The 13474-nt window shown below is 39.2% G+C and overlaps 2 protein-coding genes across 2 annotated transcripts; one reads left to right on the top strand and one right to left on the bottom strand.

Annotated features, from left to right (window-relative positions):
* Nucleotides 1-2830: 2830 nt before the first annotated feature.
* On the bottom strand, nucleotides 2831-4366 carry LOC123987596 (vasopressin V2 receptor-like). Its single transcript, XM_046076606.1, has 3 exons — nucleotides 3523-4366; nucleotides 3169-3297; nucleotides 2831-2963 (listed from the first exon to the last, which is right to left on the bottom strand). Exons 1-3 carry the CDS (start codon nucleotides 4364-4366, stop codon nucleotides 2911-2913), a joined length of 1026 nt encoding a protein of 341 aa, XP_045932562.1. The 3' UTR covers nucleotides 2831-2910.
* Nucleotides 4367-5638: 1272 nt separating this feature from the next.
* vhl (von Hippel-Lindau tumor suppressor) lies at nucleotides 5639-9304 on the top strand. Its single transcript, XM_046029380.1, has 3 exons — nucleotides 5639-6091; nucleotides 6479-6601; nucleotides 7465-9304. Exons 1-3 carry the CDS (start codon nucleotides 5905-5907, stop codon nucleotides 7656-7658), a joined length of 504 nt encoding a protein of 167 aa, XP_045885336.1. The 5' UTR covers nucleotides 5639-5904; the 3' UTR covers nucleotides 7659-9304.
* Nucleotides 9305-13474: the final 4170 nt, after the last annotated feature.

Genomic DNA, 13474 nt, shown 5'->3' with positions numbered 1-13474 from the left:
GTGAATGAGGCTGAGTGGAGATATTACCGGAGATGTATGATTGCTTTGCCAACATGAACTTAACATCAAAGCTGTCCCAGTTGTTTAAAGTTGTAAAGGGACATATATTAATGTATGGTATGTTTATAGAAAAATGCTGTCAAAAATAGACATGGTAATATATTGATCAATTAACAAAATACAAAGTAAGTGGACAGAAGAAAAATCTAAATCAAATCAATTTTTGGTGTGACCGTCCTTTACCTTCAAAACAGCTTTAGTTCTTTTAGGTACACTTGCACAAAGTCAGGGATTTTGTAGGAATATCTGATGTATGAAATAAACAATTATACCAAACAGGTGCTAATGATCATAAAGTCAATATGTAGGTTGAAACACAATCATTAACTGAAACAGAAACAGCTGTACAGAAGGAATACAAGAGGGTGAGAAACAGCCAGACTACAAGATGAGGTTGCTGAAGACCGTAAACAGTGAGGGAACAGAAGAAAAATCTATATCAAATCAATATTTGGTGGGACCACCGTTTGCCTTCAAAGCAGCATCAATTATTCTGAGAACATTTGGAAATAGATTTTGAAGGAACTTGGCATTTAGGTTGGCCCAACATTAATCTATGCAAATACTCAGTGGCCAATTTATTAGGAACACCTGTAGTCCAATGCAATCCAATACAACGTATATTATTTTATATAATGTTCAGTTTTATTATTGTGGTCATAGTTAGCTTAGTTGTGGTATTGTACTGGGGTGCATTATAATCAGAGGTGTTCTTATCAGTCACTCACTAAATCAACTTTTATTTCAGACACATAGGTCCATATCAGTAAAATAAAAATAAAATAAAGAGACACAATACAAAGACACGCAGTACAGAATTCTGAACAAGATCATGACATTTCACATTCCACTATAATTAAAACACATACAGACATTTGTTCCAGTATTTCCAAAAGCGAGAGGAACACCTTGTGTCACTTTGTTTGGGCTAAGATAAAGCTATTGTGATGACATTTTTTAAAAATCTATCAGCTGACTTATAAATTTATGCATGAAATTCTGCAATACAGCATGGAGAGTAGGAACATTAGTCACAAACATATGACTTGCACTTATCCATCTTGGGAGCTTAAGCAAGATTCTGAATCCGTTAGTGTGTTGCTCTCCAATAGCACGATATTGTGTGTTGAAAAATATCTGCCCTGCTGAAGTGTCCTTGAACAACTCAGTTTCTTTACCGGTTTACCCATCTATACCTCTCCAGGGCTAAAAGCAACCAGGAGCTCTGACTTGCCTGTGGAGAGAGAACCCCCCGAATTCCTCACAAGGAGGAAGGTACACATATGTATTTATTCATTTGGTTTATAATAATCCTAAGTAGCATGAAAAGGAGACACATAACAACAATGACAAAATAACACCAAATACAATGAGAATAGATAATTGCTGGATTCTGTGGAGCCAAAGCTGTCCACAAACTTCAGATATTATAGGTCAAAGTATTGAGACATACCAAAGTCCTTATAGCCTATAGGCTCCATAAAACGTCTCTGGCCATACTAACATTCTCAGACAAAATGGACACTGTTAAAGCTGCCATAGTGATGCTGACAAAAACCTTTCTACAGTTTAGATAATGACTGCTCTGTTGGGATCCACTGTTCCACATATTCCCAATATCACACAGGCAACAGACACTAATGGCCTGTCGTCAGTCTGGTCTGTTGATACAGCATTTGTTTCCTAATTGTCCAAAATGAGGGCTGAAAAAGATTTTGGACAGTGACAAATTTTCAGGTTCGACCAAAAGTCCTAATCGGGAATCATTTTACCTTGATGAAAGCATCTTTATCCTGACTTGTATGAGTGTGAGCCACACATACAAGCATGTGTACTCTGTGCATGTGTAATATCTTTCAGGCGGTGTCTGCCTTTGGTATGCTGCTCCTTCAGTGTGAAAATCCTTCATCCTGAGTTGCTGTGTTGACCAGCTGATCATGCACAAGCCATGTATGACACACACCAGGTCTTTATTACTGTCAAATGTAATGTCACTGGAAAAATGCATTCACAGTGTCTACAATTTCATCCTAAAGATTTACCTCAGGTGTCATTGAATATTAAACTTTGTTATTAGTGGATTTTCAAATATGTATTTATATACAAATAAAATAAACAAAGCAGTTGTGAGAATATGACTTTATTCTGCACTTGCTTTCTATAGTTCGTTAAGCCTGAACAACACTTTACGAAAACAGTCACTCAATGTGTGATTTTAAAACAGTTATTCACCACAGAGAACATTTATAGAAGTGACAATGTATTTCACAATATTTGAATGCAGTACTTGCTTTTTTGGATGCAGGCACATATTTTATTTCATGATTTTAACAATGTGACTGTATTTCTTCTCTGGTATATTCATTAAAACACAGTTGTTCTTGGTTTCACTCGTGATACAGCTGTCTCTTTGGAAAATAAAGCTACAGCATATGCTATATATCTTGTCACTTAAGGTCTCTGAGCTCAAATCAAAGGACTGTGGTATTATTTCACATAGGCTGCTGTAGTACAATTACTGGTATTTTGGTAAAAATTCCACAAAATAACATTTTTCCGATCCACAGCATAAATGTATTTCTTAGGTTATTATGCTTAACAGCAGTATCTTCAATTATTCAATCTATCTGAAAAGACAAAAGTGTTTAAATCCAGCTTCTATTAACTGTAAGGAATGTTTTTCTATCACATCAAAGCTGTCATAACAATGTGATAACATGATCCCCACCACATACAGATTATTTAGTATCCCAACAGCCCAACAAAACACCATCGTCAACATCCAACAACATCTGGAGCGCAGTTCTCACTTCTGGCCACCCATTTCAGGTTTGCTTTTGATGAATGCTTCTATGAGATATTTTCCGTCAGGCTCAGATAGGTATGTCTTATCTCCATAATCCCTGTTCAGAAGAAACAATCGTTCAAATGGAGATAGAGCTCAGAGGCAGCTTCGCGAGGCGCACCAGCTTGGCGCGCTTTCTTCCCATGCAGGCTTTCCCTGTTTACAGATTATAGCGCGTTGCCCTCATTTGGACTCTGAAACATTTTTGAAGCTCATGTACAATGTGCTGACCAGCGTCGCCTCGTCATGCATTGAATCCTTACCGTTTCTGTGCCTCTGGCACAGGAATGTCACCAGCCTCTTGGGAAACTGACTGCTGAAAAGAAGGTAAATGCAGGGGTTCACGCAGCTGTTCAGACTGGCCAGCAACATCAGGATAGTGAAAGTCGCAGCTGGAATGACAGGAGAAGTACAAAGCGTCATGTGTTTGCAAAGAAGTGTCATTTACCACCTTTTAATATCTTATGGTTTTTGTGCGTAAATATGCACATCTCGGATAGCGCATCGAGACCCAAGTAATTACTGCTTCCGTATATTTAGAGAGAAAAACAAATTAAATACACCATAAAATAATAAAAATCAAACTGAGCAGCAGCTAGACATACTTAATGGCTTACTTTCTTTCGGAGCATTTGTGTCCCAGGCGGACCAGAGCTGGACAGTGAAGAAGGGAGCCCAGCAGACAATATAACCCAGCACGATAACCACTGTCATCTTCAGCGTCTTCACCCTGGCCTTGGACATGCCGGCCACACCGCTGGCTCTGGATGGCAGTGGGAGACCCACGCTGCCCTGCTGTTGAAGCTTTTGGTACAGGTTCGTCTGGATGGCTCGGCAGATGCGCACTTGACAAACAACAACTGTAATAACAGGTAAAACAAAAATGACCAGCGTGGTCCAGGTTATGTAAGTCTGCAGCCCCCATGGTTGGATAAATATAGCCCAGCAGTCAAAAACACCGGGTGCGACCTCGACCTGTGAGAAAATAAAAACCTGTGGCAAGCTGCCCAGCAGAGAAATCCCCCAGGCGACGCACACGGGGACGTTCAGTCTTGTGCGTCTCCGCTGGAACTTCACCATCGGGTTGCAGACAGCCTGGTATCTGTCAACTGTCATCACCACGATCATGTAAGTCGATGAAAACATGCCGAGAACTTGCAGGTACTTCACCAGGCGGCACACCAGGTCTGGTCCGACGAATCGGTCTGTGATGTCCCATATGAGTTGCGGGCACACCTGGAAGAAAGCGACCACCAGATCCGCCAAGCACAGGTGGAAGACAAAGACGCGCATCCTGGACATTTGTTTGCGTTGTCTCCAGAGGACGAGCAGCAGGGCGGTGTTGAGGATGGCGGCGCTGACGAAGATGACACTGAGCAGCGCGATCTCTACCTTGGCCAGAATCTCATCTCTCGCCAAGTCCTCCGCATCCACAAAGTCACTGTCATTCAGAGGACGCATTGCGTTTGGGTCGTGAAAGAGGTCAGATTTACGGACAAAAGACTGTTGGGGAATAATAGAACAAGTAGACTAGTTAGCCTATATTTAACCTCGTCATTAAAAAATACCCTAAAACTTTTTGTATCATAGGCCTACTGTAGCTATGTCAAGAACCAACACCGTCATATTGAGCCCTTTACACTTTTCATTCTCTCTATTAAATGAGGCCGCACGTTTAAACTATTTTATAGCAAATAGCCTAGGCAATTCCTACCTACCTTTATATATTATTTAAAATAGTGCCGACGGTAAATTGAAGCTCTGCTGTTGTGGCCCGTGTTAAGGTTGGGAATAATCTCCAGAGATGAGGGTGGTCTTTCTCGGGAAGGTCTCTACAGCTGTGCCCCTGTGTTTTATGCGACGATGAAATTGGGTGGAGCTTAGATTCATTCAGTACTGTGATTTCCTGGCAAATTAGTTTTATTATTCTTTACAGGTGGACAAATAAAGCCTGTGAAGTATGTGCTCATAATGGAATTATTATACAGGTGTGAGCTGTAATAGATAATCGGCCTACAAAGACGTTGAGGTGACTGTTTTTCAGTGGCTTTGTCAAGTTTAGTAAGACTTTCTACCCTTAAATACAACCAGGGTTGCTTGATACAATAGCCTAATAGGACTATTATAGGAATTCTCGAGATCACGAGATAATTATTATAGCCTAAGAAAAATTGTGTGTAATGGCTTTTAATATGCTGAGTAACAGTGTATATATATAAAAAAAAATCCTAAATCCTAAATAATACTAGGCCTACATGCCACTGTGTAAAATACTTAATTACAAGTACTGCATCCATGTAAAATGAGCCTTCATTGTGCAGTGAACGAGCACTGTCAGTATCTTATTGTTACACATTTTAGTAGCATATTCGATGAGTATTACAGATGCATAAACGTGTAACTGGCATTTAAAAGCCGTAGCTGGTCGAAGTGGAGATAAATTTGAACACTTTTTATCCTGTTGGGCAGTTTAATCATATGTTTTGTATGCAAATTACATTATATTGTAAATGCTACTGCTGACATCCAACTCTTATAGTGCTACACACTTTAACTAGAGCTCCTGTGTTCATTTATTTTAAGATAACGATGTATTTACTTTCTAGTTGTATACAGTCTATGCATGATAAAACTGAACACGGCCAGGCCACGCATCCCATCCCGGATGAAACGCAGCGACCGAGACGTCATCATGGCTGTCGACCAATGAAGAGGTTGACGTCCCGGGACTTTCAACCGGAAGAGTGAATGTAAACAAAATAGTTTAGCTTGAGACGAAGCGACCGTTCTCCCGCTGCTATACTGATACAGTTGCTTGTAGTTCGTTTTATAAACGATGTAATCTATTTCGACCGATTAAGTGATTAAGCGTTTATTGATACGACGATCCCCGTGTGTCGACAACAGCCAACATACATGGATATCCTGCCTGCTAGCTGCTAGCTAAACGGCTAATCTAACTGCGCTAACAACTTAGTGCTAATTAGCAACCAGCACCAATGCCTCAAGAGGGAGAGCAGTCTCTTCCCCTGGTTCGCTCCCTGAACAGTTTAATACCCATTAATGCGGTGTTTTGTAACCTAACTCCCCGTGTCGTACGACCACTGTGGATAGATTACCAGGGGAAACCTCAGGCGTACAATGACTTACAGCCTGGGACGGGGCGAAAAATGAACACCTTCGTCGGTAAGGTAGCATTTCCAAAACCATAAGCTAACTTACGTATGCACAAAAAAGGTTTACAACACGTGCTGCAACTTTGTCCCACGTTAGATCTACGTTTCACATAAAGAGAGGCCATCTCAGGACAGCACACTGTTGGTATTTGGCAAAACAAAACCCAGCCAAAATGTAATAGAAGCCCGTTTTGTTATTTCTATAATATTTTTACCGCACCAAGAAGCATCTTGGACAAGAACATTATGAACCACAAAGTTGGTCACCGTCACCGACTGATGGCATTTAGTCTTGATGTGCTGATTTGCAATTTAGCCAGACCATGTGTTAGTTCAAAGGGGAATGGTATCACTTTTGGACAGTGTAATACATTCTGTTTGTGTGTGGTTTTCCCAGGACACCCATGGATGTTCAGAGACGCAGAGACTGATGAGCCACTGAGGGTGAACAGCAAAGAACTGTTTCTGCCTAAACCAGCAGAGGGTGGAAATGCTACATTTGCTAATATCACTTTACCAGGTAAGATTAGCCAAATGATCAACATATTAGCCATTTTCACCAAATTTAATTCATTGCTACTCACAGACATACAACCAAGAGTAAATTCCAGCTTAAATCATATTTGTGTGTTTTGAAAGGCTGTCGATCAACTATTGATTACAGCACTGTGAACAGTTTCCATTCTGATGGTTTAAAGGGACAAATAATTAAAAAAAAATAGTACTAGATCTCTTTTCCTAAGGATTCTACCACACTGCGATACAACAAAGGCGAATGGCACTTGGCTTGTGGTGCTCAAAGCATCACACAATTGCATAAAGAAACCTCCTGAAGTCTTTCCCAGTAGCACACAGGTTACACAGGATCATCCACAGATCTTGCGGTTGGTTGGTTGGTTTTAACTGGGAGTCACTAAACTGCGATTTTCTAATTTTCTAAAGTTTTGAGTGACAGATGTTTTAAATCGAGGACTACATTATTAATCATTTGGATTCAGTTTTTTAAATCAGAAATATTTGTAAATACAGCAGTAACACAGGCCTGCATTTTCAATTATCAAATATTATTTTTGACAAACACAAAAAAAGAATGTTTCATATAAAATACAGTTCTTCAATTATCTATGTGTATGTGTGGATTGGATTTTTTAAGTACACATAAAAATAAAGCAAGTCCAGTAGCAGTGTTGATGGTGCCTGTAACTTGTGTTGTTCAGTCTATGTGCATTGTGTGTGATTGAAACCAAACACAGCTGTTCATTTTGGTTGCAAGCCTGCCATTCGTATGAAAACACGTGAAATGCGTGTTACAAAACTATTGGGAAAGTGGTCTCTGCTTAATATTTTCTCAACAGTTGACAAACGCTCGTTTGGTTTATACAGTGTACAGCCTCAAGGATCGCGCTCTTCAGGTTATTAGGTGTCTGGTACGGCCAGAAGACTACAGGAGGTTGGAAATAGCACGGTGTCTCCATGAGGAGCTGGAAGATCAGCCCAGTGTGTTGAAAGATCTGCACCGCATGAATCAGCGAGTAGAACAACATCTCCTGCAGAGGATTCAAGGCCAGGAGGAATGAGGCATGAACCTGGATGGTTAACGCTGACTTAAGGACTGCAGTTTTGTATTCTGCACTACTAGAAAGCAAAGAAACCAGAACTTGGGGGGGGGGGGAGATATATATATATATATATATATATATATATATTAGATAAAATGTTGTGAGTTTTTTCTTGGGTGAATGAGCAGCAGACTATGCCAGATATCTCACATTTCCTCAGTTATATTCACTCAATGGCTTTAGCAAATGTCTCCCTCAGCAGAAAAAAACTGTATGTTGCTTTTGCCTTTTAGTAAGAGGAGATTTTATATTATGTGAACTTCAATAAAAATAGGGTTTTTTTTCTCTAAAATGTTATTTGAGGATTTCATCTAGAGAAATTAGGTAACTTTGATGCTTATCTGATTCTGTTTTTCTTTACTTTATTTTGCCATATAGCCAGGTTCTGCCAAAGATAAACTTCCTCAAAAAAATCCAAGTCGATCATTAAAGCTGATGATACACAGAGCAACTTTTAGAGCAATCGTGCAAGGCAACGTTGTCGTCAATGGTAATGAGTAAAGATTACTGCCGTAATCCCCTTCCCCCACCACTCCGCCACCCAAAACATAGTTGGACTTGCCACTAGCAAGATTGACCAGCAACATTGCTCAAAAAGTTGCCCCGTGTATCATCAGCTTAAGACTGAACGTACAAGTATGTTGTTGTCATGGATACAGTGTCCTAAGTATCACAATTTATAAAGGTCACTAAATAAAAAGTATATACCAATGATCACTTTAAATTTCTGAGAGATATATGTTAAATTTTCTTAATGGGAGTGCCTGAGATAAGGTTATATTAACTAATCCAGTTTACTGCACATCTCCCGTCAGAAAACATCCGTCATTGTTATTCCTGCTGTTCAGCTCAGCAGTTTAAGGCTGAATTATTCAACAATCATCAGCAAGCGTTTACTTTGGCACTTTCAGTCTGGAGAAAGACGGAGTGGTTATGGGTACATTTTCCAAGTTGGCCTATTCTGGTAAATGTGGACTTCCAAATATACCGACCACCATAAATGGGCAAAGTCTCTTCTAAAAGTTTGACTTGCATGTGATTTCCTGTAGGGAAAGATCAGGCTGTGAAACACTGACTGAGGAGCGTATGCTTTTGTTTTTGCCTACTTTGTAGTTCTTTGCCTATTTTGTCTCACGTAACCCTGTTGGAAATTCATATATTGCTACTGTGTCACAAATATTTCCATTTTTTATTTGTGTAGTAAATAATAAAAAAAGATATATTTCTACTGGTTGAACGTTACTATGAAGAGTATTGTTATTTTAATGATTTGCTCAGCCTCTAAAACATGAGGTCCCAAAATACAGCGACAGTTTCACATTGAGAAAGTATTATATTCTGTTTATTTTGTAAGGAAAATATAAGTTATATTCCAATTACAAAACATTTTGAGTACAAAGAAAGTACACACCCAACAGTATCTGTTGCGACCACACACAATATACTATTAATTACAACTGTACAGTTGTTTGTGTTTATGGGTGTATTTAATGAATGTGACTGACGCATTATGATTTAGGAATTAATACTCAAGGCTGTCTAAGTAAAAGAAGTGGCATTTCACTCGGATCATCTGAATAATAAAGAATAATAGTATCTTCTTATTTTTCAGAGTTTTTTCTCCTTTTTGGTGATTTATCTATCATATGTACTTAAAATGTCTGAAACAAAGTAAAATTATTAATAACATATAATTGAGCAGCTTTTAAATTTTTTTAAAGCAATGTCATTATTTGTAATTGTGCAAGTGTGGTGAAAAGTTTCATCTGTTATAGATCAAGCTTGACACACGCTCAGTAACTTCACATATTTAACACTTGTACAAGCCTGACTGGATAAACTCCCAGACAGACACAAGGACGTTCAATCCGATCTGTCAAGTGCTGAAATTATAACCAGCACCATTTTAGCACAGCATGGGTGCTGTTGCCAAAGGAGTTGCTATGCGACAAAGTAACACAACCCATCTTTGTGTGTGTGTGAGCCGGGTGCAGTAATATCGGGAACATGCAGGCAGGGGGAAAGAAAAAAACATGGGACTCGAGTCGCTTCAAGCAAGAGAGGTAAGTACTCGGCCGCTGTCGGCAGCTTTCTGTGTCTCACACACGTACAGTATTTGTTCTGAGGCTGGGATCCAGTGCTGTGGCTTTGTAGAACTGAAGGAATAGACAGTAACTAATATTCATGATCCTTCGATTTTCTTCACCAGCATGACATTTTGGCCAAGGAGTCACCCAGTCATGTTTCCACATCTCCGGACAGACCACTGGAGCAAAATGAAAACAACGGTAAGATGAAATGAAACTAACCCCTCTTCCGCTAAGACACTGATATATAAACTTATGACACTCTAACACTGATCAATAACAAAAATAAATTACTTTGTATTCTTGTGATCCTATGCACAGTTATTCCCACCTAGGTTCCAGTTTATTTTGCATCAGTTCCAGCTGCCTTGTTGAAAGACAGAGGTTTGTGAAAATTACCCTACTTCACATATAATATCAAGTTGGGAGGCAACAAGGAGAACACTTTGTACAGTCGAGAGAGGGTAATGTTCTCTACACATTACAAAGAAAAATGTGTCTCTAATTTGGCTTTATTACACGTCCTAGTGGATGAATCCCATGAAGGTGCTCTAAGCCGCTGTACCAGCAGCAGCAGCCCGTTACCTCCTCTGACTCGGGATGAAACTGCAGTTAATGATCCTGTTCCCTCCATGGTGCAAGGATACAGTAGGTCCCACATTAACAGGAGTTTTTTAAACGTTTTTTATTATTTGTTTCCCTGACGTATATGTATATGTTTTTCTTTAGGCAGGCATCCAAACACACCAAAAACCTCACCTCAAAACATGCCCCAGTACAGCAACGTGTTCCATGACCGTGCCAGGAGGGGCTTCTGCTACTGGCTCATTGAAAAGCAGGCCTCAACATGTAAGTACTGATCTGAGCCCTGACAGCAGCGAAGTGTCACCTATACAGTAGAAATATCAGCTTGGTGTGACATTAACATGCACATGTGGCTGGGAGGAGTGAGATCCATACTCTTAATCTTCCTTATTGCTGATGCCGCTGCCCAGCCACTGTACACTATTTTGAAGGTTACAGATCACAGAAATCCCTCTGCCCTTTCCTACTGACTGATTTTGGTGCATTGTTGTGGACAGCAGGTCATATCCTAATCCTCATTTGTCCTTCACAGACCTTCTAGTCTGCACATATCATTTTGTGTTGGTATATTATGAATTATCATTCAGCATCATTTCATAAAAGGAATATAAACACTTCTCAATGTCTATCACAAGCAGCGTTTGTAAGAGGGACAATGTTGTGTCTTGTATTTTAGTTACTTTACATTATGATTGGTTTACACAATGGTCAGAAGACTGATGCATCGTCATTCCTTCCTCACAGGTAAAGGATACAGCTTTGGTGCCTACAAGACCTCCCTGGGATTACCAAAAATCTAACAAAAACGGTCACTAAGATTTGTTTTAACCCTGTTTCCAAATTTAAGCCAAAACGACACGATTTCACTGATATGGTATTAAGTATAATTAATCTTATATCACCTTAGAGTGTGTCCACACACTGACTTTCCTTTCAGTGGAAATACTGTTAATGTGAAGTATTAAACTTGGGAATTTAAAAATAAGTAGTGACTGCAATAATGTGGTTAGTATAATGTGTAAAATACATTACCTAACTATGGTATGCTCACTAAAAAAAGAAACTATGAACATTTCAAGGGAAGCTGTTATCTGACGCTCCACTCTGAGCAAGAAGGGGGAAAAAATATTTTGTCATATGGTACTACAACCACTTTGTATTATATGTTGTTAGTGTGTACATAGCTAGTAAGGAAATTAAAATCTGAATATCACTGTTCAGCATTAAATACCAATAGGCTACTATGCTTGTACCACCTCTGACCCCCTTTAAAAACAGGATTTAAATCATTTATTCTCTGCTGCCTTCTAAATGTTTGTCTTGTTTGCCTTTTCTGTAAAAGGAGCAAAGTCTTGGAACTTGCTACCTAAACACTTGAAAATTGCTGCAGACTTCACCACCTTTAAGAGAGATGTCAAGTCCTGGTTGATTCAGCCACAAACTTGAAGGCTACTCTCACATCTAGTGTTCTGTAGTTCCTATTACACGTGATTTTGTTGTTGTTTTTGTCCCTACCAAAATTAACCATAAATAAATAATAAAAATTATCAGATTTATTTTAAAGTGTATATGTATTCAATGAATGCATGGCATATAAATAAATTTGTCTTGTACTGCTGGGTTTTAAGTCCATTGTTCTGCGCACCGAACATTTGCGGGTATGAATGGCTCAGCAGCAACAGCCTACATCCATACTTTGCTCCAGTGAGTTGACCACTAAGCATTAATGCTGGGTAAATTTCGTCAGCCTCCCAGCAGTTCTTCTTCTTCTTCTTTTTCTTTTTACTGGCGACTTGCAACCAGATGGAGCATTATCGCCACCTACTGTACCCTAATTACATATGCTTAAATCCTCGTGTTCAGTCCAGTTTGTTGTAGAAAAGATGAGATGTGTTTAAACACCATATTTCCGGAGTTTTTTTGAGAAAATAGTTGTAATAATAATAATAATAATAATAATAATCTTTATTTGTAGAGCATTTTTCAAAAACAAGTTACAAAGTGCTTTAACAAGTGTAAAGACAATAATACCCAAGAGACAATAATACAAAAACAATACAAGATAAAAGCATGAAAACATTGAAAAGACTAAAATACACATTTAAGATAAATATAAAATTAGTAAAATACAATAAAATAAAAGGGATAAAATAAAGTCAAATAAGATCCGGAAAGGCTCTCCTATAAAAGTATGTTTTAAGAAGGGACTTAAAAGAGTTCACTGACTCAGCTGACCTGATTTCCTCGGGCAAGCTGTTCCAGAGCCTCGGGGCCCTGACAGCGAACACGCTGTCCCCTTTAGTTTTCAGTCGAGACTCTGGAACAGCAGACCTCTGCCCGAGGATCTCAAGGTACGTGCTGGTGTGTATGGGACTAAAAGTTCAGAAATATAACAAGGCGAGAGGCCTTGTTGTTTTGCCATCTGCTGGGACCCAATGACCAGGATTTCTGTTTTGTCTGAGTTCAGTTGGAGGAAATTATTTGACATCCATTTTTTAACTTCACAAAGGCAGTTGTTAAGTGAACTCAGCATTCCAGGGTCTGTGGATCTGAAGGGGAAGTATATTTGTGTGTCATCAGCATAAATATGAAAAGAAATGCCATGTTTATGGATAATATGTCCAAGTGGAAGCAGATACAAGGAAAACAAAATGGGTCCTAAGACCGACCCCTGAGGCACACCATATTTAACTGGATAGAACGAAGAGACATAGTTGTTTACAGACACGCAAAACTTCCTATTTGACAGGTAGGATGAAAACCATTCTAGGGCAGTACCAGGAGTTCCAGGACTGAGCACATGCCTTCATCAGCAGACATTAAAACGTCATTGGTGACTTTAAGCAGGGCAGTCTCGGTGCTGTGGTACTTCCTGAAACCAGATCGAACCTTTTCAAATAAATTGTTATTTTCCAGTACAGTGAGTAATTGTTTGGACACAATTCTTTCTAGAATCTTTGCAATAAAAGGCAGTTTTGAAATTGGTCTAAAATTATGTGGGAGTTAGGGATCTAAACCAGGTTTCTTTAAAAGTGGGTTCACGCAAGCCGTTTTAAAATAATCAGGGACACAACCAGTAGATAGGGAGCTGTTGAAAACAGA

Source organism: Micropterus dolomieu, linkage group LG18 (genome assembly GCF_021292245.1).
Source record: "Micropterus dolomieu isolate WLL.071019.BEF.003 ecotype Adirondacks linkage group LG18, ASM2129224v1, whole genome shotgun sequence".
Lineage (NCBI taxonomy): Eukaryota > Metazoa > Chordata > Actinopteri > Centrarchiformes > Centrarchidae > Micropterus > Micropterus dolomieu.
Note: the sequence above shows the minus strand (reverse complement) of the source record. Positions and strands in the feature narration are given on the sequence as shown.